At 58.6% G+C, this 25,684-nt stretch overlaps 1 protein-coding gene and 5 non-coding genes across 6 annotated transcripts; 1 reads left to right on the forward strand and 5 right to left on the reverse strand.

Moving 5' to 3' along the window:
* Positions 1-913: 913 nt before the first annotated feature.
* LOC140655078 (5S ribosomal RNA) lies at positions 914-1,032 on the reverse strand. The gene has a single exon (XR_012043653.1). It is a non-coding gene; the product is annotated as a 5S ribosomal RNA (ribosomal RNA).
* Positions 1,033-1,980: 948 nt separating this feature from the next.
* Positions 1,981-2,099, reverse strand: LOC140655080 (5S ribosomal RNA). The gene has a single exon (XR_012043655.1). It is a non-coding gene; the product is annotated as a 5S ribosomal RNA (ribosomal RNA).
* Positions 2,100-3,050: 951 nt separating this feature from the next.
* On the reverse strand, positions 3,051-3,169 carry LOC140655081 (5S ribosomal RNA). The gene has a single exon (XR_012043656.1). It is a non-coding gene; the product is annotated as a 5S ribosomal RNA (ribosomal RNA).
* A 950-nt stretch (positions 3,170-4,119) lies between these two features.
* LOC140655082 (5S ribosomal RNA) lies at positions 4,120-4,238 on the reverse strand. The gene has a single exon (XR_012043657.1). It is a non-coding gene; the product is annotated as a 5S ribosomal RNA (ribosomal RNA).
* A 943-nt stretch (positions 4,239-5,181) lies between these two features.
* Positions 5,182-5,300, reverse strand: LOC140655083 (5S ribosomal RNA). The gene has a single exon (XR_012043658.1). It is a non-coding gene; the product is annotated as a 5S ribosomal RNA (ribosomal RNA).
* Positions 5,301-7,894: 2,594 nt separating this feature from the next.
* EFHD1 (EF-hand domain family member D1) lies at positions 7,895-23,457 on the forward strand. The gene is made up of 4 exons (XM_072867857.1): positions 7,895-8,276; positions 16,092-16,239; positions 21,733-21,867; positions 22,979-23,457. The coding sequence occupies exons 1-4, from the start codon at positions 7,960-7,962 to the stop codon at positions 23,111-23,113; spliced, it is 735 nt and encodes a 244-aa protein (XP_072723958.1). The 5' UTR covers positions 7,895-7,959; the 3' UTR covers positions 23,114-23,457.
* The last annotated feature ends 2,227 nt before the right edge of the window (positions 23,458-25,684 follow it).

A 25,684-nucleotide genomic window follows, 5' to 3' on the forward strand; every position in this document is an offset into this window, starting at 1 on the left:
GACACCACGCTCCCGCCCCACGCCACAGCCCCAACCACCCACGGGACCCGCGACGCGCGCCCGCGACAATACCCGACGCACAACCGCCGCCACCCACAACACCACCCGCGACAACCCCCACGACACCGCACCCGCTGCCCGACAACGCCCACCACCACCACCCGCGACAACACCCGCACGCGCCCCACAAAACAACAGCCCCGCTGCCCCGACAAAAGCCCTCTCGCGGACAGGCCGCCACGCTACAGCCCCGCGCTACGCACCCACCCGCCCGCGGCCCGAGGCCCGGCCACCCCGCATCGGACCCGCCACGCCACCGCCGACCACAGCGACGCCCGCACCTTCCCCCGCAAACACCAGCCCTCCTGCCCCGCCGACGGCCCCCTCGCCCAACGCCCACCACGCTCCAACCCCGCGCTGCGCGACCACCCCCCCACGGCCCCCGGCGCCCCGCAACCCCAAGCCATACCCGGCGCACCACCACCACCCGCAGCAACACCCGCACCTTGCCCCCCCAAACACCGCACCCCGGACCCACCAACAGCCCTCGCGCCCAACCGCAACAACGCTCCCAGCCCGCCCCACGGCCCCACCGACCCACGGGGCACGACGCCACGCAAGACGACGGACGCCTGCCCCGCCTCCACCCCCGCAGCAACACACGCACGTTACCCCCCCCCAGACACCCCAGACCCTGCCCCCACAACAGCCCTCTCGCCCAACCGCCACCCTCCTCCCACCCCGCCCCGCAGACCCTCCGACCCACGGGCCGGGCCGACACGCAAGCCCCACCTCCCCCTGCCCCACCGCAACCCCCCGCACCAACGCACGCACGTGGCCCCGCACACTCCTCCCCTCCGCAACACCCCAACAACAAAGCAGGGGCTGCCCCGCACCCCTGAGCCCCGGCAAAAGCCTACAGCACCCGGTATTCCCAGGCGGTCTCCCATCCAAGTACTAACCGGGCCCGACCCTGCTTAGCTTCCGAGATCAGACGAGATCGGGCGTTCTCAGGGTGGTATGGCCGTAGGCACCCCCTCCCCCGACAACAGCCCTCTCGCCTCCCCGACACCACGCTCCCGCCCCACGCCACAGCCCCAACCACCCACGGGACCCGCGACGCGCGCCCCGCGACAATACCCGACGCACAACCGCCGCCACCCACAACACCACCCGCGACAACCCCCCACGACACCGCACCCGCTGCCCCGACAACGCCCACCACCACCACCCGCGACAACACCCGCACGCGCCCCCACAAAACAACAGCCCCGCTGCCCCGACAAAAGCCCTCTCGCGGACAGGCCGCCACGCTACAGCCCCGCGCTACGCACCCACCCGCCCGCGGCCCGAGGCCCCGGCCACCCCGCATCGGACCCGCCACGCCACCGCCGACCACAGCGACGCCCGCACCTTCCCCCGCAAACACCAGCCCTCCTGCCCCGCCGACGGCCCCCTCGCCCAACGCCCACCACGCTCCAACCCCGCGCTGCGCGACCACCCCCCCACGGCCCCCGGCGCCCCGCAACCCCAAGCCATACCCGGCGCACCACCACCACCCGCAGCAACACCCGCACCTTGCCCCCCCAAACACCGCACCCCGGACCCACCAACAGCCCTCGCGCCCAACCGCAACAACGCTCCCAGCCCGCCCCACGGCCCCACCGACCCACGGGGCACGACGCCACGCAAGACGACGGACGCCTGCCCCGCCTCCACCCCCGCAGCAACACACGCACGTTACCCCCCCAGACACCCCAGACCCTGCCCCGACAACAGCCCTCTCGCCCAACCGCCACCCTCCTCCCACCCCGCCCCGCAGACCCTCCGACCCACGGGCCGGGCCGACACGCAAGCCCCACCTCCCCTGCCCCACCGCAACCCCCGCACCAACGCACGCACGTGGCCCCGCACACTCCTCCCCTCCGCAACACCCCAACAACAAAACGGGGCTGCCCCGCACCCCTGAGCCCCGGCAAAAGCCTACAGCACCCGGTATTCCCAGGCGGTCTCCCATCCAAGTACTAACCGGGCCCGACCCTGCTTAGCTTCCGAGATCAGACGAGATCGGGCGTTCTCAGGGTGGTATGGCCGTAGGCACCCCCTCCCCCGACAACAGCCCTCTCGCCTCCCCGACACCACGCTCCCGCCCCACGCCACAGCCCCAACCACCCACGGGACCCGCGACGCGCGCCCGCGACAATACCCGACGCACAACCGCCGCCACCCACAACACCACCCGCGACAACCCCCCACGACACCGCACCCGCTGCCCCGACAACGCCCACCACCACCACCCGCCACAACACCCGCACGCGCCCCCACAAAACAACAGCCCCGCTGCCCCGACAAAAGCCCTCTCGCGGACAGGCCGCCACGCTACAGCCCCGCGCTACGCACCCACCCGCCCGCGGCCCGAGGCCCCGGCCACCCCGCATCGGACCCGCCACGCCACCGCCGACCACAGCGACGCCCGCACCTTCCCCGCAAACACCAGCCCTCCTGCCCCGCCGACGGCCCCTCGCCCAACGCCCACCACGCTCCAACCCCGCGCTGCGCGACCACCCCCCACGGCCCCGGCGCCCCGCAACCCCAAGCCATACCCGGCGCACCACCACCACCCGCAGCAACACCCGCACCTTGCCCCCCCAAACACCGCACCCCGGACCCACCAACAGCCCTCGCGCCCAACCGCAACAACGCTCCCAGCCCGCCCCACGGCCCCACCGACCCACGGGGCACGACGCCCACGCAAGACGACGGACGCCTGCCCCGCCTCCACCCCCGCAGCAACACACGCACGTTACCCCCCCCCCCAGACACCCCAGACCCTGCCCCGACAACAGCCCTCTCGCCCAACCGCCACCCTCCTCCCACCCCGCCCCGCAGACCCTCCGACCCACGGGCCGGGCCGACACGCAAGCCCCACCTCCCCCTGCCCCACCGCAACCCCCCGCACCAACGCACGCACGTGGCCCCGCACACTCCTCCCCTCCGCAACACCCCAACAACAAAACGGGGGCTGCCCCGCACCCCTGAGCCCCGGCAAAAGCCTACAGCACCCGGTATTCCCAGGCGGTCTCCCATCCAAGTACTAACCGGGCCCGACCCTGCTTAGCTTCCGAGATCAGACGAGATCGGGCGTTCTCAGGGTGGTATGGCCGTAGGCACCCCCTCCCCCGACAACAGCCCTCTCGCCTCCCCGACACCACGCTCCCGCCCCACGCCACAGCCCCAACCACCCACGGGACCCGCGACGCGCGCCCGCGACAATACCCGACGCACAACCGCCGCCACCCACAACACCACCCGCGACAACCCCCCACGACACCGCACCCGCTGCCCCGACAACGCCCACCACCACCACCCGCGACAACACCCGCACGCGCCCCACAAAACAACAGCCCCGCTGCCCCGACAAAAGCCCTCTCGCGGACAGGCCGCCACGCTACAGCCCCGCGCTACGCACCCACCCGCCCGCGGCCCGAGGCCCCGGCCACCCCGCATCGGACCCGCCACGCCACCGCCGACCACAGCGACGCCCGCACCTTCCCCCGCAAACACCAGCCCTCCTGCCCCGCCGACGGCCCCCTCGCCCAACGCCCACCACGCTCCAACCCCGCGCTGCGCGACCACCCCCCCACGGCCCCCGGCGCCCCGCAACCCCAAGCCATACCCGGCGCACCACCACCACCCGCAGCAACACCCGCACCTTGCCCCCCCAAACACCGCACCCCCGGACCCACCAACAGCCCTCGCGCCCAACCGCAACAACGCTCCCAGCCCGCCCCACGGCCCCACCGACCCACGGGGCACGACGCCACGCAAGACGACGGACGCCTGCCCCGCCTCCACCCCCGCAGCAACACACGCACGTTACCCCCCCAGACACCCCAGACCCTGCCCCGACAACAGCCCTCTCGCCCAACCGCCACCCTCCTCCCACCCCGCCCCGCAGACCCTCCGACCCACGGGCCGGGCCGACACGCAAGCCCCACCTCCCCTGCCCCACCGCAACCCCCCGCACCAACGCACGCACGTGGCCCCGCACACTCCTCCCCTCCGCAACACCCCAACAACAAAACGGGGGCTGCCCCCGCACCCCTGAGCCCCGGCAAAAGCCTACAGCACCCGGTATTCCCAGGCGGTCTCCCATCCAAGTACTAACCGGGCCCGACCCTGCTTAGCTTCCGAGATCAGACGAGATCGGGCGTTCTCAGGGTGGTATGGCCGTAGGCACCCCCTCCCCCGACAACAGCCCTCTCGCCTCCCCGACACCACGCTCCCGCCCCACGCCACAGCCCCAACCACCCACGGGACCCGCGACGCGCGCCCCGCGACAATACCCGACGCACAACCGCCGCCACCCACAACACCACCCGCGACAACCCCCCACGACACCGCACCCGCTGCCCCGACAACGCCCACCACCACCACCCGCGACAACACCCGCACGCGCCCCCACAAAACAACAGCCCCGCTGCCCCGACAAAAGCCCTCTCGCGGACAGGCCGCCACGCTACAGCCCCGCGCTACGCACCCACCCGCCCGCGGCCCGAGGCCCCGGCCACCCCGCATCGGACCCGCCACGCCACCGCCGACCACAGCGACGCCCGCACCTTCCCCCGCAAACACCAGCCCTCCTGCCCCGCCGACGGCCCCCTCGCCCAACGCCCACCACGCTCCAACCCCGCGCTGCGCGACCACCCCCACGGCCCCCGGCGCCCCGCAACCCCAAGCCATACCCGGCGCACCACCACCACCCGCAGCAACACCCGCACCTTGCCCCCCCAAACACCGCACCCCCGGACCCACCAACAGCCCTCGCGCCCAACCGCAACAACGCTCCCAGCCCGCCCCACGGCCCCACCGACCCACGGGGCACGACGCCACGCAAGACGACGGACGCCTGCCCCGCCTCCACCCCCGCAGCAACACACGCACGTTACCCCCCCAGACACCCCAGACCCTGCCCCGACAACAGCCCCCTCGCCCAACCGCCACCCTCCTCCCACCCCGCCCCGCAGACCCTCCGACCCGCGGGCCGGGCCGACACGCAAGCCCCACCTCCCCCTGCCCCACCGCAACCCCCCGCACCAACGCACGCACGTGGCCCCGCACACTCCTCCCCTCCGCAACACCCCAACAACAAAACGGGGGCTGCCCCCGCACCCCGGCAAAAGCCTACAGCACCCGGTATTCCCAGGCGGTCTCCCATCCAAGTACTAACCGGGCCCGACCCTGCTTAGCTTCCGAGATCAGACGAGATCGGGCGTTCTCAGGGTGGTATGGCCGTAGGCACCCCCTCCCCCGACAACAGCCCTCTCGCCTCCCCGACACCACGCTCCCGCCCCACGCCACAGCCCCAACCACCCACGGGACCCGCGACGCGCGCCCCGCGACAATACCCGACGCACAACCGCCGCCACCCACAACACCACCCGCGACAACCCCCCACGACACCGCACCCGCTGCCCCGACAACGCCCACCACCACCACCCGCGACAACACCGGCACGCGCCCCACAAAACAACAGCCCCGCTGCCCCGACAAAAGCCCTCTCGCGGACAGGCCGCCACGCTACAGCCCCGCGCTACGCACCCACCCGCCCGCGGCCCGAGGCCCCGGCCACCCCGCATCGGACCCGCCACGCCACCGCCGACCACAGCGACGCCCGCACCTTCCCCCGCAAACACCAGCCCTCCTGCCCCGCCGACGGCCCCCTCGCCCAACGCCCACCACGCTCCAACCCCGCGCTGCGCGACCACCCCCACGGCCCCCGGCGCCCCGCAACCCCAAGCCATACCCGGCGCACCACCACCACCCGCAGCAACACCCGCACCTTGCCCCCCAAACACCGCACCCCGGACCCACCAACAGCCCTCGCGCCCAACCGCAACAACGCTCCCAGCCCGCCCCACGGCCCCACCGACCCACGGGGCACGACGCCACGCAAGACGACGGACGCCTGCCCCGCCTCCACCCCCGCAGCAACACACGCACGTTACCCCCCCATACACCCCAGACCCTGCCCCGACAACAGCCCTCTCGCCCAACCGCCGCCACGCTCCCACCATGTATTTATGGTTTCTAATGCCATTACTCAGATTTCTATTCCCCAATATATCCCAACATTGTGGTGGTATGCTTCTGCTTTGCTGCCATACATACTCGTCAGCATTCTCTTAACGGATCCCACACTCCTATTCCTCGTTTTTGTGCTGTCTCTCTCTGTACCGATTACTGTTTGCAGATGAGTGTTGCTGTGTTCATCTTATTTACCAACCATCTCATACCCCACAAACTTATTTCCAGCAGATGGCGACCTGGCTGCGTTGTTGGCACTTTCACCCTGGTTTTACTCAGGTCTCTGGACTGTGTGCAGCGCACAAGCACCTCTGGCGTGGTGAGTGTCCAAGGGTGGCCAGAGACCCATCATCATCTTCCAGGTCTCTTCCCCACGCTCCCAGGGTGAAAGGAGCTGCTGTCCACCACGGACATGGCACTGTCTGAGGACAAAGCAGTGTGGGCACAGCACATGCCGTCACTTCCACTCAGCAGCCATGTTTTCAGGCAGTCCCGGTGTGAAACACCCGCAGTGGCCTTCCTGTGCCCCACACAGTGGTGACCCTGCAGCCATCCCGACCCGAGCTGGGGCAGCCCCGAGCTGCCCAGCAGCAGGTAGCAGGCAGGGTTGCTGCAAATGGCCTCAGCAGTCATTTTCTGAGGAGGTTTGGTGGGAATGAACTTGCCCAAGAGGGTCAGCTGTAGGTCACCACATCGTGGTAGGGTCAGAGAGCTGCTTACTACTCACCTGGAGATGTGAAACAGCCACATAACAGCCGCTGGTACAGGTTGCCCATGACACACAAGCTTGGGCACGTGGGAGCCATAAGCAGGTGGCGTGTCCGAGCCGGTGCTTTCCTCCCCCCCTCCTCCCCGGTGGGCAAATCCCATCAGCAGCCACGGTAAACCACCCCACGCCAGCCCTAATCCCATCTCGGGAGACACCATCAGCCAACTATCAGCGGGGCCAGGGATGGACAGCCCTGGGAGGGACACCTCTGTGCCCTGCAGAGCCCAGGGGACAGCAGGGGTGGCACCGGGCACTGGCCCGGGGAAGGGGAGCAGGGTGGTGGAAGGGGGCCGCCTGCCTTACACGCTCTCTGGAGAAGGAGGGGGAGCCCAGAGCTGAGCTGAGCTTTGTCCTGGGTTAATTTTAGCCCAAGGAGATAAGAGAGGGGAGGCGCATGGCGGGGCTTAAGGGGTCCTTCTGCCCCGGCACGGGGCAGGCCTGGCCTCTGCCGTCCCTGCAGGTGTGGGGTGGGCTGTGGGGTGCCTGGAGAGGTGGCGGGGCCCGGCTGCTGTCTCAGGACTGGGCTGGGAGCTCGTCTCACCCACGGAGCAGTGTGGTGCAGGCAGCAGCTGTGGGATGCACATGGCCTGTATGCCCCAGGGCCAGCATAGCTCCCTGGTGTGGGGCACAGGGGGCTCCCTGGGGGGACCCTGCCCGTGGGGGGGTGCGTGGAAGGGTGACCATGGGGTTGTAATTGAGTGGGGGGTTCCCTGCCCGGGGAGGTGGGTACCTGTGGCGAGACAGCCTGTGTGGGTGTACCTGAGCGGGGGTGATTCCCGTGTGGGAGCGGGTACACGTGAGAGGGCCAGCCTGTGGGGTTGCACCCGACTGTGGGTGCACATGTGGGGATGCCCCGGGGGGGAGCGCCGCCACCCCACGCCACGCCACGCCGCGCCCCACGGGCGGACGACCCCCACCACCCCCATGGCCGTCGCCGCGCCTCCTTAAGCGCCCGCCCCGTCGCGGCCTACCACCGCCCCGTCCCGCCCCGTCCCGCCCCGCTCCCTCCAAGTGAGGGAATAAAGTTGCGGGCCGGGGCGGGCGGGCCCAGCCGGAGCGGAGCCGAGGGGGACGGGAGCGCGGCCGCCGCGCAGCACCGGGCCATGGCCTCGGAGGAGCTGGCGCAGAAGCTGCAGCGGCGGCTGCAGCTGGAGCAGAGCGGGGCGGCGGTGGAGGGCGAGGCGGCGGCGGTGGAGGGCGAGGCGGCGGCGGCCAGGGGCGAGGAGGCGGCCGGGGACGAGGCGGAGCGGAGCTGCCTGACGGCCAGCGCGGGCGCGGAGCTGAGCGCCAAGCTGTGCCGGCGGCAGGACATCAACGAGGGGGCGGCGCAGCCCCGGCGGGCCGCCGTCTTCAACCCCTACACCGAGTTCAAGGAGTTCAGCCGCCGGCAGATCAAGGACATGGAGCGCATGTTCCGCCTGTGAGTGGGGCGGGCGCGGGGGTTCGCCGGGTCGGGGCGGCGCCGGGGGCAGGAGCGGGCTGCGGGCTCGCCTGCCCGACCCGCGGGCTCTGCCGTCGGGCGTGGGGCTTTGCCTTCCCTCCGCAGACCCTCCCAGCGCTTTTCCCCGGGGGGGCATCTGGAGAGAGGCTGCCTGCGCTTAGCCGAGATGTTTGCATTTCTCCGCGGTTTTGCGGTCAGGCTGGAAGAAGCTGCGGCGGGTTACCCGCGCCATCTGATCCCCATGTTGTCCCTGTGCTTTGGGAGAGTTCGTAGGGTTCGCCTCGGACTCGGGGCTGGAGCTCAGTCCCGCGCTTAGCTCACGGCCTGGGGTTGCCCCTGCTCCACCTGGGTTCAGGATGATGGCTGTTTGTGGTGGCACCCGCGAGCTGTGGCTTTGGGGGACGCTCTGGGTGGGATGGGGGGGTGGGAGAGCACAGGCGCTGCTGCTCCACACTCTGGGGCACCTGGCGGGTCTGTGTCCCAGGGCCTTGCAGCAGTGCTGGACATTTATCTTCAGCAGCTGTGACCCCGAGCTTCCCCAGCAGCTTTGCTGGCTCTGCCTGGCAGTGCTGTAGCTCCATCCACAGTTCTGTTTGCCAGGCTTTGTGCTCCCTCCCGTGCACCCAAATTAAGATAGAGCACAGCTTCCTCTTGCCTCCTCCTTCCTGGGGGCTGGGATGGAGATCCCCTCCCGGCAGGAAGGTTTGTATTAAAGTCAAGCTGCTGGTGGCAATGTGGAGAGCTGCTTCTGTAAGCAGAAAGGCTTGGCCCTTCCCGGGGCCATGATCCAGCCCATGTCTCTCCCCATGAGCCCTGTGCTGGCTTCTGCAGTTGGGCTGTGCCTGAGTAGCTTTGATTACCTGTACTCAGGTTTTCTTCAAGCACCGCAAAACCCTGTGCTCCTGGGGACTGACATGCTCCCAGCCCCAAGGAGAGGGGGCAGGCAGCTGCAGGTGCCAGCCAGCTGCAGGCAGGGCTGCCGGACTGGGGGTGAGCTGACACCAGGCATGAGGAGGCAGGGCCACAGAGGCGCTACGTGGGCTGTCACGGCAAGGTGCAAAGACCTACTTCAGCTTAGGGAGGTGACCGCAGCAGTGTTTGTAACTTGTTAGGTCTTCCTCCTCCTACCTGAAAGCTGCCTTCGGCACTCTGGGGTCACTGCGAGGAGACCAAGGGCCTGGTTGAACGCTCCCAGCTCCTGACTTGTGGGGTGTTGCTGGCCACAGCTGGGGTTGTCGTTGCGGGAGACCAGGCGATGGGCTTTTGTGAGCTCACCGGAGTTCTTTGTTGCATGCCTCAGCAGCTGGGTGTGGGAAGGGAAGTGGTCTGGGCAAGGCTGCTGCTCTGCTCGCTCCGGTGTCCCTTTTGACAACGGTTAAAGGGGATCCCACTCTGTGGAGGCCTGAGACGTGGCACTGCGAGAGCAGGAGGATAAACAATGCTGGCAGCTGCAGCGCCAGAAAGCTGCGGGTGAGAGCCCAGAGCGGGCAGCGGCACTGCCTCAATAGGGATAAGGAAAGGAACAGAGGTGGTTTGGGAAATAAAAAGTGGAAGAGCTGAACTGCAGCCGAATTTTTCAACAATGAGCTCATTAAACGCCAGCCTTGTAAGCAGGGAAACCTAGGCTTTGCAGTTGAATGCTAATCAGCTGGTCAATGTGGCTGGAAAACATTGCGCGCCCTGTGAGGACTATTGCAGCTGAGCGCTGGCCAGCCGTGCCAAAGGAAGAAGCTGGGCTGCGTGCTCCCCTGTGCTCCCCGGACAGGCGGACGGAAAACTGGTTTTCACTCTGTTACAGGCACCTGGCGTTTGCTCCATCTGCTGCCAGCGACCCATTTCAAGTATTGGCCGATACCACGTGCTGCATGAGGAAAGGAAATATTCCCCTTAATTCCTGCCAGTCAGAGCTTGAGTTAATGTGATTAAGGCTTTTATTCTCTGTATGGCTTATTGGCCCTGGCCACCACAACCCAGGGTCTTTCTTACTAATGGTAAAAAACAAGCCTTTGACAGACAGGGATGTGTCTTCTCACTGCCACGGGATGCCAGGTTTCCAGTATGAGACTTCCCATCCAAAAGTATTTCTTATCAGTTTAGTGGGACTTGTAAATCTGTAATTTGGACTCAACTTAAGCCTGTGGGACCTGGACACGGTGTGGACTGGGTCAGGGCGCTCCAGCCAGGAAGAGGGAGTTGCTGGTGACAGCAGCTGTTCTGCTGTCTGTCAGGGTGTCCCATGGTACGGCTGGTGGCTGTGACCACCCTGTGCCAGGGTGGAGCAAAGCGCTCGTCTGAAGATGGGACTTCCTGAAATCCAGTGCTCCATCCAGGTGTTGTGTGCTGCTGGCTGTGCCAGGAGCATACTTCCAAAGCAGAAACAATGCTCCTTGCTCCTGCTGCCACGGTTGGGCTCACTTTTCCTGCTCTTGCCCAAGCCTCCTCTTGGCAGCATCCCCCAATTTCAGCCCCATTCTCCCAGAGGTGAGGTGTGGGTATCTGCTGTGGGTGCTGGGGCTGTGCAGGAGCATGTTGGGGCTGCTGGGTGCAGGCAGCTCTTGGGGTGGGTATTTTTTTTGGCAGAGGGACCAGGAAGTCTGTAGCTCAGGCTAAATATAATGTGACCTAATTAGCTGCCTATTCTGACAATGTGTGAGGACTATGGTAACCATGATAACCTCCCTTCCCCAAGTCTTGCAAGCAAACCCTCAGGAGCTCTGGAGTCTCACAGCTCCCCTTGGTACCATCTTGTCTGGGGAAATGGCAGAGGGGGTGTGAAAGCCAGGTTGTGAGGCTGTGCCTGGCGGGAGTGACCTTTCCGAGGGATGTAGGGGGGAGGAAAACAGCCACCGGCTTCATCTGCAAGGTGCGAGGGAGTGGAGAAATTCCAGCCTTGCTATTGCTTTTGTATTTAGGGAATTCCATGTGTTGCCCACACATTTCGCAAGTGCCTTGTGCCTTGGTGGGAGAGGCTGTGATGTCCCCTTGCCCTCCTGGAGCCACTTGGGAGCCCCTCGCTGGGTGCCCCTGTACTGAGGGGCATGTCTGATGTACTGCAGCAGACCTGCTCACTCCAGGACTCCGTGCTCCTGGTGTGACCGGCTGTCTCTGGTCTGTGACCAGCTGTCTCTGGAGTCCCAGCGGTCAGGGAGGTTGTCCCCATGGGGACTTGGCCACCCAGCCTGAGCCCTGCAGGTTTCAGTGCCTTGGGGTCTTGCCCAGCATCTTGGAGGAGATCTTGCTGGGGGAGACTTTCATCTCACCCTCATGTCCCTCGAAGAGCAGGAGAGCTCTTGCTGCCTGGGCTGGGGAGGACAGAGCTGCGCGTGGCTGAGGAGCCTGTTCCTGTCCCCACCCCGATATGGAGGAATTGTTTCCAAAGCTCTTGGCAACAGAATAGAACATTTCAGTTGGAAGGGACCTACAACGATCATGTAGTCCAACTGCCTGACCGCTTCAGGGCTGACCCAAAAGTTAAAGCATGTTAAGGGTATTGTCCAAATGCCTCTTAAACACTGACAGGCTTGGGGCATCCACCTCCTCTCTAGGAAGTCTGTTCCAGTGTCTGACGACCCTCTTGGTAAAGAAATGCTTCCTCATGTCCAGTCTGAGCCTCCCCTGAGGCAGCTTTGAACCATTTCCCATGTGTCCTATCACTGGATACCAGGAAGAAGAGATCAGCACCTCCATCTCCATGTAAGGTGAAATGCAATGCTCAGAGGGAATAAAGTACTACTTAGAAAGGATTTTGAAATATTTAAGAGGCGATTATTACTACTTCAGCACCATTACTCTGACTGCTTTATTTCAAAGCCTGTATTAGGCCATTGCAGCATGCAGGAACTGCAGATCAAAGTACAGGTGCCCGTAGCATGTGGAACAAGCTCAGGTACAGCGAGCGCGTACAGGGAGGGCAGGTTTTCTTTCCAGCCTTTCTCAAGAAGTGTGAATGTTTAGAAACTGCTCTTTGATCCTTCAGGATTTGGGATTTCTCATTCAACTATCCTTTTTTTTTTTTTTCCTTGGGGTTTGTCAGGCAGCTGGGAGGTGACTGCAGAGTCAGTACGGGTGATGCAGTCCTCAGCATCTCCTTTCTCCTCACTTTCTGATCCCTCTTTCTTCTGCGGTGTAACCCCCCCAGCTATGCTGCGTAACACCAGTACAGTGATTGTACTCGGGCAGTAATTGTGTGTAACACACTTCTTACTCTTAAGCAAGTCTGTTCAGCAAGTATTCCCTCCTTCCCACCCCAATTTCTGCTCCTGCTTTCCTCCCCCAGCGCTTCGGCAGCCGGGCATGCTCTGCAGCCTGGGTGGAAGTGAGCCAGCGTGGGAATCTGGGTGCATCCTTGTAGCAGATTTTGGCAGCCGTTGCCTGTGTCTCATCTGCTGCCAGGAATGCTGCTGTGGCGGCGCTGCGAAGCCTTATCCTGCCGGCCATGGTGCTCATAGCTGCCTGCGGCATCCCATCTGTCACAGGTGGGGACCCACCATGGCTGTGGCACTGACTTGCTGCTGGAATTGCCTGCCTGTGACATGAGACGTCTTCACTCACTGGTGTGAGAGCCTCTCTGTCTGTAAGGCCTGTGTGTCACCAGGGTGAGGCTTGGCTCACGGCCCGGGGAGCTTTGAGCCTAAAGGAAGCAAAGTTCCGGTGTCATGGCGGGACAGCGGGTGATGGTGGGACTGGGAGGGCTGGCAAGGCACCCGAGTGCTGCGCACTCTTGCTGTGCCACTCCTGGAGTACAGGCCGGGACAGCTTCCCGGGATGCTGGGATGCTTTTAGGCACCAAACTTGCCCTGGTGCCCTCCTCCAGCTCTGCCTGTGCTGCCTGTGAGGGCTGACCAGTGCCCATCACTGGGACAGGGCTGCTCTGCAGGCAGTGAAATGGGTGTGAGTGCTATCAGGGGCTGGCTGGAGCCCTGAGCCCTGAAAGGGAGCTCCCAAAAGGCAGACAGTGGGGTTTTTGGTAGGGCTGAGGTGTGCTGGGAGCATCGGCCGACCAAGAAGGTGCAGCCTGTGCTGTGCCCTGTTGCGCCGAGTGCCTGTGCCTGCAGGGGGGTGGTGGGGAATGAATTGCGCCGTCTCTCATGGCCTATAAATACGCCTCTCCCTAAATAGTCTGGCTGCTCGGCTCAGTGGCAGCCGAGTGGCTGTACCCAGGTCCTAAAATACTCGGGCTGTTTTAGGAGGCAAGCGGGGGTGGGGAGGGAATGCAGCAGTTTGCAGGGTGCTGCCGTTGCTCTGCGGGGCTGGCACTGAGCATCCAGGGGCTTCAGCATCCCTCTCTGTGGCTGTCCCCAACCATGAGGGACTGATAACCTGATTTTGGGATGCATCTCGGTGCCAGCTGTACCCTGGCCCAGCGTGCTCAACACCCATTGTGTGGCTGGTACAGCGTGCTGCTCTGCCACCGTGGCCCACTGCTGGCAAGACCACATTTCTCACAGTCCTGGCTTTGTGCTGCCTTTCTGCAGGGATGATGAGCCCTGAAGCCGTGCCCCACACTTAACCCTTTCGGGACAGCACTTTGCCCCTGGGCTCTGTGCCAGGGCAGGCACTGAGGGCTGGCGTTTGCCTGTGGGTAGCGTCTGTAGCAGAAGGGTGAGATGAGCACGGCAGGCGCGGGCTGGGCTTGTGCCCTCCTTCTGCCTTCATCTCCATTGCCCAGCGCTTCCAAGAGCAGCTGGGCCGTGTCCTGACCCCCTGTCCAGATGGGCAGTCCTTGGTTGGGGACCTCGGTGTCATCCTGCTTCCGCACCCAGCCAAAGGGCAGCGTGACCTTGCTGGGGCCAAAAAAAAAAACCCAGTCCCAAGTGCCTCCCTGCTTTGCTTTGCTGCTTCATCTGATCAAAGGCACTGCCTCTCCAGGTGTCTTACTTTGGAGGAATGGCTCCACACCCTTTCTCCCAAACTTAAAGGAGAAGCAAATTGACAATTAAATATTGGACTTATTATGCTTCTGTGAGGTCTTGAAAGTGTATCTCGGAGCTGGGCTGGGTAATGCTGTGAACGTGTGCCTTAATTAACTGACGCCTTTCTTCCCTGTGACGTCTCAGGTCTGTGACTGGGTTTCTGCTCCGACGGGGGTTTATTTCCTAATTTTCCAGAAAGCTGTCTGGCCTGGTGGGCTCACGGGTTTGCTGGGTGCAGAGTGTGCAGGCAGATTGGTAGCAGGGGCTGCACGCCAGCCTGCTGGTGACGTCCCTGTCATTTGGGGTCTCTTGGGCCTGGGACCCTTGGAAACAAAGAGGCACAGAGAGTATAAAAAATGGTTGTGGAGGTGGTGGAACTCTGGAAAGCCACGGAGGCCACCCCAGTTTGGGGGAAAAGCACCCTGTGCCCATGCTTGTGGAGGCAGGGGCAGAGCTCTTGGCTGCATCCCTGCCTCACACTGCCCACGCCTGTGAGCAGCTCAGGGCCAGCGGCTTTGTTCATGCCTTCCTCTGCCACAGCTTCCTCTGCGGCTGGGAGGTTTCTCAGCTGGAAAGGGCTTTCTTCCAGGGTAACCACAACTGTGCAGGTCTTGGTCTGGGACAGCTACAGCGCTCATTTCTTTGGAATAGAGCTAACAGTCAATGAAAGATGGTGGGTGGGAGGATTTAACCAGTTCCTGCCAACAGGAAAGCTGCAGCGCCATGCCTGGGGTTTCCTTTCTGAATGGTTGAAAGGATTTAACTCTGTCAGGGTTGAGCTGGTAGCAAGGGGGCGGTGGCAGGCTGTGCACTGGGGCTCAGTCCAGCCTGGCAGACCCTGCCCCGTCCTCCCATGTGAGCCCCCAGCTCTGTGCTGGACCCTGATGGCAGGACCAGGATGAGGGAGGGCTGTTGATGGGCTGTCTGATAGCGGAGCGCCCAGCCCTCCAGCCTTTGGACTTTGAAACCCAGTAATGGCCCTGGTGGGTGTGAAGTGCTGATTGCTGAGTGGGCTGGATGCTTTACTCATACCCGCAGCAGATGTCAGGGGAGGAACAGTGCACGGTCCCAGGCTGAGCATGGCAGATCACTGCCTCCCCAACCCTAAAGCACTCTGCCCCTTGCATGGGTGCTCTCTTCTCCTGCAGAGAGTCCTTGCTGTCCTTTGTGCTCCATTGGGAGTGTGGTCCCACTCCAGTCTTGCTCCTAGAGGTGAGCACTGGTTTCCTCTGCCAGCCTGGCCCTGTGGTGCAGCCCCCGGCACCAGCTAGGATTGCTGTGCTCCCCCAGGACTGCCTTTCTGCTCTGCCCTGGGGACACTGAATAAACAGCTGCCCTGAAGCATGGTGCTCGTGTTGTACAAAACCATTTCGGAGAGGTAAGATCTTAACAGGTAGAGGGGGTGTGTGTTGCTTACAAAGAAAGATAGCTGCTTTCTGCTGCGAGGTTCTGGTTGATCTCTGCTCCCTGTTTCTCCTCTAAATGAGCAGGAGACCTGGCAGCAGCTGACTCCGGCATGCCTTTGCCTCACCGTGCTGGTGCATGGTGTAAGCTGTGTGTAAGTGCTGGACACGCTTTGTGCTGGACACGAAAGTGGGTGAGATGGAAATAACACTGGGATAAGCTGAGTTCCTCCGTGCTCGTTCTGTGTGGGTAGTTTGGTCTGAGATCCCCTGAGCACTTCTCTCTCTGAGACTGCTCTGAAAGCTGCCTGCTACTTCCCTGAGCTTATTATAGCTCAGCACTGGCCACATTGTGCAGCTTCCCCTCTTCTCCAAGCTTTGAACCACCCCACGACTTTATCCATTTGCATGGTTCCTCTTCTGGGAAGATGGATATGGGGGATGATGAGGGCTGACTGCCTCCCCTTTGCACCCTGCAGGTATGACTCAGGACGGGACGGGTACATCGACCTGATGGAGCTGAAGCTGATGATGGAAAAGCTGGGAGCCCCGCAGACCCACCTGGGGCTGAAGAACATGATCAAGGAGGTGGATGAAGACTTTGATGGGAAGCTCAGCTTCCGTGAGGTGAGGGTGGCTGTGGGAGCAGACAGGGATGTGGCTGCAGGGCAGCCACAGGAGGCAGCCTGAGGAGGCAGCCAGGCCCTGTACTCCAGCTGTAGGTAGCACTGTTCCCTCTGTTTCTCCAGCTGTGGGGTGCAGAGGAGAAGCAGGTGAGCTTCCCCATGCCATGAGGAGCTCGAGGTGTGGACCACTGTCAGTATCCATCTCCACGTGGCAGTAATGGTACCTGATGTCAAAGCTCTCCAACCTCTCTGCCTGCTTTGGGAGTGCATTTGAGTCCTGCTGCAACTGCCTGACAGAGTGCTGACAGAGCTTCCTGCTGTAGCTGGAGGTGGCATGTCCCTTCAGTCACAAGGTCTTGTTGCTGGGCTCCTGTGGTAGAGTGGCTCAGGCCTCATTTCAGGTGCAGGGGAAGGGCTCTGCTCAGAGCAGCTGGTCTCATGGGGTGCAGGAGGCTTCCTCTTCCAGGTTATATTTGGTCCCTCTCTGCATCATGCAGTGACCAGCCATGGCAAGCTTCACGAGGGGTGGTCACCTCCCTGCAGCAAGGAATAAACGTGGTGATGCAGCAGTTCGGTACTGCATGCTGGCTCAGCAGGGACACACAGCGAACAGGTCTGTCTGTCGCTGCTGTGCTGAGACTGCTGGGAGCAGTGTGGGCAGGCCAGGATCTGCTGCCAGGTGGAGGAAGGGAGGGAATTTGAGCAGTGACCTGCATGCACTCAGGGGTACCCAACTCATCTCAGCAGGAAGGGGGAGCCCAGATACCAAAACCTCCTGTTGAATCATCTCCTCCTCCCAGGCTTTGATTGCTGTCTGTCAGAAGTGTATGTCACACTGTGGCTTTCTGAATTAACCGACAGCCCCTTAGGCAGCAGGAGGACCGGCACTGCTTGTGTCCTGCAGCGGCTGTGGGGGCTGTGCTGCTGTCCCACTTCCTCCTGCCCCAGGGGACAGCTGCAATGGGCCCCGAGCAGCTGGGCTCCCTTGTTTCTGCCGGGGCTATGCTCTCACCACGCCTCTTGCAGGGTGTAGGCTTGGTTGTGGAGATGAGGTGCAGAGCTCTCCACAGCTCAGGACATCAAGGTCTTAATCTTGGAAGTACTGGGACCTTTGTCAGTGCCTGGGAGGGAGGATGACCAGCCAGGGCCCATGACCAGCTGGGCTGGTCAGGGTGTGAAGGGTGACTGGCAGCTTGCAGAGCTGCTGCACCATCTCTCTGCTGGCACGTCACGCCATCTCCCCCTGCTTTCGTCCCCCAGGGGTTTTGTTGCATTTCTTTCACTGCAAGAGGGCAGCACTAGAAGACAGAGGCCTAAGACCATTGGGTTACAGGGCCTGGCCCATAGAAGGGGGAAAGACAAGCAAATCTGGGAAGTGAGAGCCTGTCAGTTCACACCAGCAAAGCCCTAAGCTGGCAGCTGCTCTGGGCAGGAAAGGAGACGTGCTGGTCAGAGGTGAACCTGGGGTAGCAAAGAATCCAGCAGAGCAGGAAGAGCTCCATGCCCTTGGCTCCAGGTTGCCCTTGGCTGCAATTGCCAAATCACTGCATGGGCTGGAGGAGCACTCTCTGTGTGCCCCCTGGGCCACCCTTCACCCGGTTGAAGAGCTGGGGACAGCCTCTGGGCTTGCTGCAGGGGCGCTCTCCTGTGAAAGAGAAGTGCCTTTATCCCTAAGGCTCTGGAAGATGCTGTGGTGTCCTGGCACCAGTGGTGCAGCACAAGTGGCAGAGCAGCTCCTCTTCTGCCACCACCTGTTTGGAGCACAGCCCCATGCACGGCTGCCTGTCAGCCGGTATGGGCTGCCCGTGCTGCCAGCCCTTGGCAGGCAGTGTGTGGCAGCTGGTGCTGTTGTAGCTTCTTGCCAGATGCAAAACGATAGTCAAGCAAATGCAAGCTTGAGTGGCACATGGATTGGAATGAAGGAGTGTCACTGGCAGAGCTCTGGGGACAAATTACACAGCAGCTTTGGCATGTACCCAAAGCATCCTGTGGTAGAGAGGAGCAGGATGCTTCTTGCCTTGTTGCAGATGTGCTGTGTTCGGGCAGAGGGCTGGCAGGGAGGCAGGTTTCCCGGTGGGTGAGGAGGCCCGAACCAGCCCATAGCCCTGCCCCACTCCGCTTCAGTTGGTGGTGACAAGCAAGCACATGGTGGGTGACCAAGCTGACTTGGGGCACTCTGACAACAGAAGAAGAAACCCTGGTTTAAGTAAGTGTCTGAACTCAGCAGGGTGTAACTCGAGCACTGGAGTGCTCCTGTCTGCCTCTCCAGAGAATATAAAGTCCTGACATACCTGCCTGAAGATGTGCTTCTTGTGGCCTGGCCAGAGAATTCATAAGGACCTCTTTCACTTGCAATAGGTCACCTTTTGTTGCTGCTTTGAGTAGTGTCATGTCCTCTCTTCCCATGTAAGCTGTTGCCTGGAAAGCAGGCTTGTATGGCTCTGACTTGCTGCTGCTGAACCACTGGCCCCGTTAGGAAAGCTGCCTTCTACCATTGACCTCTGAGCATCCATCAATACACCAACAATTAACTGCACAAGACTCCCTCCATGACTCAAGCAAAGAAATTTAGGCTTAAAAAGATTAGGTACAGTGGAGGGGTGGAAACCACCTCTGACTGTCTAGTTCTGTCATTACCACAGGAAACCAGAGTTAATTGCTATAATAATAATGTCTAATTGTAGCTGCTATCTAGAACCTGCAAAAATCTGCCCACTGGCCCCCATGCCTGTACCAGCTTAAATGCTGACCCACATCATGTGTTTGCTAGCAAGGTTGGTGCAAACCACAGCCTTGGGTGGCACTGCTTTTCTGGCAAGCTGCTGCAAGGCTGCTGTTGCCAGTCAGTCCTGTACCTTCCCTCGCATTCCTGAGGCCAGCACAGTGCCTGGTGGGGCTGCGTAACTGCAGCATCGCTTTGAAACCTGGCACCATGGGGTGGGTCTTAAATCATGAAAGACATGAGAGCAGATACATCTCTTATGTCTTATGAGGTTAGTGGGGTGGAAAGCGTGTGTCATCTCCTCCTTGAGAGGCAGGGTTTTTAAAAGTACCAACATTATTCACTTTTGGTTCTCTATTGACATTTCCCTGAGGCTTAGCTGCATGCAATGTGTCCTGAGGCCAGCAAGGGTGTGAGATGGGCTGGGAATGGGAGCTCATTGGGAAACTGAATGCAGATTCCTGGATTTCTCTAGTTAGTGAGGACCGATGCCTCAGGGCAAATAACTGGTGAGGTGTGCTGCAGGGGGTGTGCTTACATGAGAAAGGATTGTTCCTGAGCTCCTGTGGAAACCAGCATGATGTCCCCTGGTCCACCTTGCTGAGTCCTTGGGGCTGATATTATGCCGTGTCTGCCCTAACTGGTCAGTCCCTGGATTCCTTGAGCTCAGCTTCCTGGCCGCAGCAGCCAATATTCCACAGGAGGATTGCTGCCCCATCCCCTAGTTTCAGGATGATTCACGCACACTTGTACTCATGACTGGGTGTTTCCAGTCCCTCCCCAGGCAACAGCTGTACCAGACCTCAGGATTGTGCTGCCTCTGCTGCCCTTTTCTGATGCCAGGAAGTGGGACTCGCAGGGTGGAGCAGAAACTGTGAGGAGGAACCATGACTAATGCCAGCCTGGCTGCCAGCCCTCTGTGTCTCCATGCTTGGTGGTGGAGGAGGAGAGGAACTAGCCTGAGCCTAGTGGATCTGAGCAGAGGGAGAGGATATCTTGGGGAGGATTTGGTTTCTTTCTGAGCAGGATGTTCTGCCTATTCAGCAGAGCATCATTAAACTTCTTACATGTGTTTGAAGGGGGAAGAATTCCCTCCCCAAGCACAGCCTGCTTTCTGGCTGCTCTGTGCTGAGCACACATGGGTTACAAGGCCATTGCATGAAGCAATGCCTCGTGACGCTGCCTCTGCGAGAGGGCAGCCAGTGCTGCCGTCATCTCCACACCCTTCCCCATGGGAGGCCTTCCCAAACTCTTGCGTCTCCACCAGCTTCTGTGAGCAACTTGAAGCAGGCGAGCACATTAGGGGCTGGCTTAGTGTGGATGCTGGGACTCTGCTGCCCTCCTCCGGGACAGCTCAGGCTCTCTGTAGGAAGAAGCAAAGTCCCAAGCCTGGCAGTCTGAGGAGCAAGCACGAGAGATATTTGATGTTCCTGTGCAAATGGATTTCAGGGCAACCCTACGTGGTATTTGCAGCCCTCTGCCCTGGACTGAAGTGGTGCAGCTTTGTTGCTTGTGCTCCTTCTGTACCCGAGTGACTTGTCCCTGTCTCTGTTCTTCCTGCACTGGGGTGAGCGTTGAGACACCTCCTGGGGTGGCCAAGAATAGCAGGGAGTTACAGGACCTCTGAAATTATGCACAGAGCATCCACATTTTAACCTGGAGTTCAGTTGCAGGTTGAAGGTGGTGCAGAGGTCTTTATTTTTGAGCAGGCAGGTCTTGTTCCTTCAGGAAAAAACCTGTGCTTTCCTGGAGGGTAATATGGCTCTTTTTTTGTTTGTTTCCTTTTGCAATTCACTTGCTAATATGCACTCTGCTGTAGTGACTCTGGATTTGTTAAATGTCTATGGTCCACTGCAGGACAAAGGTTTCAAAGCCAGTTGCTCTTGTGGACATTCATTCAAGCCACTCTGACTATCACAAGGGCATGCCTCTGACAGGTCTTAGAGAAGCGCTCCTGTTATGTTATTTAATGGGCACGACAGGAATACATAGGCTTTGCTCACCTTAGTGAAACCAGCCGGGGTTCCCTGGAACAGGCTGAGGCATAGCTCCAGGGGTTGATTTAAGTAATTTTTCCCATGCCCTAGACAAGGGACCAGTTGAAGTAACTATGTTCTGTTCTCCTGGTGCATTTGTTTCCCCTCCCATACTGTGTGGACCATAGGGCTTGGGAAGGACAGAAGGCAGGGTTCATAGCAGCCAGGCAGTCCCCAGATCCCTTTCAAGTGCACACACTTGGGCTGCTGTTCTCTCTTAACAGGATTGCACTGGCACCTCAGTCCAGGGAGCCTGGGGTTCAGGTGTGAGCCAGGGCCATCTTTGCCCTGCTTTTGTTGTCATGGGATGTGATCTGAGCCCTCAGAACACTGGGGAAGCTGGTGGGGGGCTTGTGAATACACCATTAGGGTGTGGGGACATAAAGATGTGTATCTGAGCCCACCATATGGTTGTACTAGGCAGGTGGAGAGGTGGCCTCCTTCCTCTGGCCATGTAGCAGCCCAGGCTTGGTAGGAGCTGTGCTTCACCAGGGCTCTGCTCCCCAGAAAACCCTCTTCCTATGAGATTTCTACCTCTTAGTCCAGCAGGGCTGTGTACCAGAGCCAGGGCACTGGAGCACAAGTTGCATGGTGCCACTTCATTTATATAGACCTGGTTTCCTCTGCTCAGAAATGTAAATTCCAGCCCCCCTCCAGGTAAATGTCTGTGCTGTTTGCATTTTAAGTTGTTTGAGCCTCAGTGAAGAACTTGAATGTTTCCTCTCTGTCTTGCTAGTTCCTGCTGATTTTCCATAAAGCTGCAGCTGGTGAACTCGAGGAGGACAGCGGCCTGTTGACTCTTGCAAAGCTGTCAGAGATAGATGTCTCCATTGAGGGAGTCAAAGGAGCCAAGAACTTCTTTGAAGCTAAGGTATGGTGTGGCATGGGGGAACACGAAAAAGCTCTGCACACAGGCCTTAATTGCCACTGAAACACTGACTGTGCTTGCTTTTCAATAGAAGATACCACCAGATTTCTCCCTAGCTAAAAGGATGCATATTTTATGCCCCTGCCCTCTAAACTCAGCCATAGCTTTTCCCTTCAAACCTTATGTTGGACTCCTGCTACAGCCTTCCTCTGCACATCAGTCAACGCTAGAATGACTTAATTCACCCTCTCTGCTGTGGGTCTCACCCTGGTAGAGCTGACTGTCTGACCTGTGCCCTGTGGCTGGGAGCTCTATGGGACTAGTTGGCTGACTGCTTTTAAAGACAAAAGTGTCCTGGCAACTAATGGGACTGAGTTTCCCATTTTGCAAAACCTCCCTCAGTCTGAACACTCTGAGTTCAGTGGTGAATGGAGTATTTTGGAGTATAGGATTTCAGACATCTCTTTCTCGAGCAGCTCCTTTGGAATCAAAATTGTTCTGCAGGGTCCTGGGGTTGGCAGAAAGAGCTTTGCACCATTTGAAGCTGACAAAGCACCCTTTTTGAAAGCTTTCTTGGAGAGAAAATAATCCTGCTTGTTTATATAAGAAGTTTTTTTTCCCAAGAGCATAACACAGCTATTGCACAGCAGATGTACTGAGATGAAAGCTAGAAAAATAGCCAGCAAATAAACAATGTCTCTTTGATCTGCAGATTATCCATGGCGTAGTATGATGTTCTCAGATTTGGCTGTGATTCAGAACTGTTTTCTGCAGTAGTTTCTCCCACTGTATACTCACAACTTATGCTATGCTGCCTGCTTACAGAAAGAATGTATGTGACCCTGTACTGACAGCATTGTTTTCGTCACTTGTTAGTGACTTACTAGTAAACGACCTTTCTTTTATTGATGTTAGTCAAGTGAGCTAACAGGTATTGGGTGTAAATACCCAAGCACTGCAGTGTAATTAATACTTGACCCATCCTGACAGAGCTTCCCAGCAAGCGCTGGGAGGTGCAGCAAACAGTTCTGCGTTGCTCATCTGGGAGTAGTTCACGCTCTGGCTCTCCCTCTGATGTAAGGCTTAATGCTCTTTTATTTTCTCTCTTGTAAAGGTTCAAGCTCTCTCTTCAGCCAGTAAATTTGAAGCAGAGATAAAAGCTGAGCAGGATGAGCGAAAGCGGGAAGAGGAGGAAAGGAAACACCGCCGAGCAGCTTTCAGGGAGTTAAAATCTGCATTTACCCAGTAACCGACCAGCCAATATGCACTCTGAGATTGCACATGACTTGGTACATTTCCCAGATCAGGGCTCTACCTGGAGACAACTGCCTGGATCCTGCCTAAAACTTGTTACAGCTTTGCTAGCCTTCCTCTCCTGAAGATCCTCCTGAGTTTCTAAGGGCACAACTCTTGCAGTTACTATGCATTCATAATGATGTGAATCGTAAGAGCTGTGTACGTGCTGTTTGCTCTGAACTGTCAGGAGCACATCACCCTGAAGCAGAAACAGCAGGTAGCAAATCACAGTGAGCACTGACAAGTGTCGTGTTTGCTGAGTTAATTCTTTCCTTCTTTCCTAGACATCCTTTTTCTCTTTAACTCCTTATTAATTCATTCCTTGCTTACAGGCAAGTAGTGAGGTCTTGTGTAAATCGGTGTACAAAGTACAGCTTGATTTCCTGTACGTTTGTACTGCTGTTGGGTGTTGTCATGCATCCTTGACTAACCCTTTTCTTTGTCCTCAAAGCTCCGTGCCACAGGTATTGTGAAAACACTGTGAAGAGAGAAAGATAGTTACTAGGGACATGGATCAAATTAATTATAATTTTCTGTAGCATTTTCTGCTGCCCAGCATGTTGGAGAGTCTTCCACTTTTTCTTCTCTGAAGTGCCATAGCAATAAACCTTTCAATAAGAGGTGAGATTTCCCACGACTTCAAAGGGAGGAAGCTGGCTCTCTCTTAAACAAGGAGTAGAAAACTGAGTTGCCTGACCATGTATCTTCTTTCACATTCCATCACGTTTAGTGTACTGTATGGCTTCACTGTATTTTCCAGCCTTAGGCAGCTGTATCTGTTTTTAAGGGATATTACCAGCTGGACAATGCAATCAGATGGCACACTGGGGTTTTCTATTTGGAAACTTGCTCATATCCTGAATCATGAAGGTGACATTGTTTGATTTAATTAGAGCCACGACAGATAACACCAGCCCAGCATACTGAGCAATCCCTGCTCAAGAAGGGAAGAGCAGCAAGGTGAGCACGTTTAGCTGAACTGATTTGGAGGACTTGCACTATATTAGTAGCCATTTTCTTTCGCAAACACAGGAAACTTGCCCACAAATGTTAAAATGCCCACTGCTTGTCTGGATATATACGCTGTAGGGCATGGCAGGGGAGCTGTGTTCCCTCAGAGACCTCTCTTGAAACATGGATTTGCTCAAATTCTGCCTCTGCTATTGCCCCAGTTCGTGCATTTTTTTTTCTTTCCAGAATGAAACTCACCAGTCATCTTTTCACTTATCTGTTTTGCTTCTTAAACTGTGAGCACTAAACTGTGAGTGTGGAATAATAAATAGAAAAACTTCTACTCTTTAATGTCAGGTGAAAGAATTGCTAAACAATTAAACTGTGTATATATATCTTCACAGATTATATTTTATAAATCACGCTTTTTTAGCTAAATATTTATAATTAAATGTTTTTATACTTTACAACAAAGCAGATAATTTCATCTTCAGTTATTTCTCCTGTTGCTGAAATGTACAAATAAAGCATTGTTATCTCTGGTCTTGTCTGTCGTTTATTTTAGGTCCCTGAATATACCGTTTTGTTCACAAATTACAGTGGCAATCCTCACTCCTGAACGTTCCTGTGTTTGATCCCCAAAGCTTGGCGTCCTGACTTGTATGAGTGAGAGAAGTGTTCAGCTCCTTCTTGATAGCACTTCCCCTTCTGTACAGTAGTTCTGGTGTAAAAAGCTCTAATGTTTGCAATTCCTCAGAAAGGGGCATGGCTGTGTAAATATCTGAAATACTGTCCACCGCTAAATGTTGACATCTGAACGTTGTCAGCCTTCCCTTATCTTAAAATAGCCACTGCATCTCAGCCCTGGTAGTGCCCCAGCTGGGAGCCGGGCAGGTTGCTTCAGCTAGATTTCCCTTTGCATTTCCTCCTTCTGCCTTTACAGAAGGGAGGGGAAAAAAAAAATATGTGGACATCTGAAAATGCATCCAAGCTTCTTGTTTCTACTGTTACTGATCTGCTAAGCTTTGCTGGCATGGCCAGTTTGGGGCGGCTCAGGAGGAGGCCTAATTATGCATCGTTGCAGGTATGATCCAGTGATGAAACAGAAAATGTAAATATTTTATCCAGTGCAGCTCTGGTCTGCGTGTTGTCGGCAGTCAATGCCTTCGCTGTGTGTCTGAGAGTCCTTGGGTCTCGGAGGTCAGGTAAAATCAGGGTGAAGGTTCCTTAGTCTCTGTCTCCACAGGAAAATTGCAACACTGCAGCTCTTGATTTTCTTTTTTTTCTCCACAGTGTAGCAAGCACTGCTGACTCGTGCTGCTTTGCACGTGCAGCTGGGTGAGGAGCCTGGGACAGCAGGAGGAGAGGATGGAAAAAGGGCTTCCAGTGTTTTTAATAGATTTGAGTAAACTCCAGCTGACGAGTTTCAATAAGGAAATGAGCAGTGTGTCTGTAGTAGTTTTGTTCAGTTCAAATAGGTGCTGTTAGTTGCGGCCTTTATTCAGCTCAGTGAACAGTAAGTGCTTTTGGATTTTGAAGTTGCAGCAATGTGAGTTTTGAAATTAGCTTTGCA

This window comes from Ciconia boyciana, chromosome 7 (genome assembly GCF_034638445.1).
Source record: "Ciconia boyciana chromosome 7, ASM3463844v1, whole genome shotgun sequence".
Lineage (NCBI taxonomy): Eukaryota > Metazoa > Chordata > Aves > Ciconiiformes > Ciconiidae > Ciconia > Ciconia boyciana.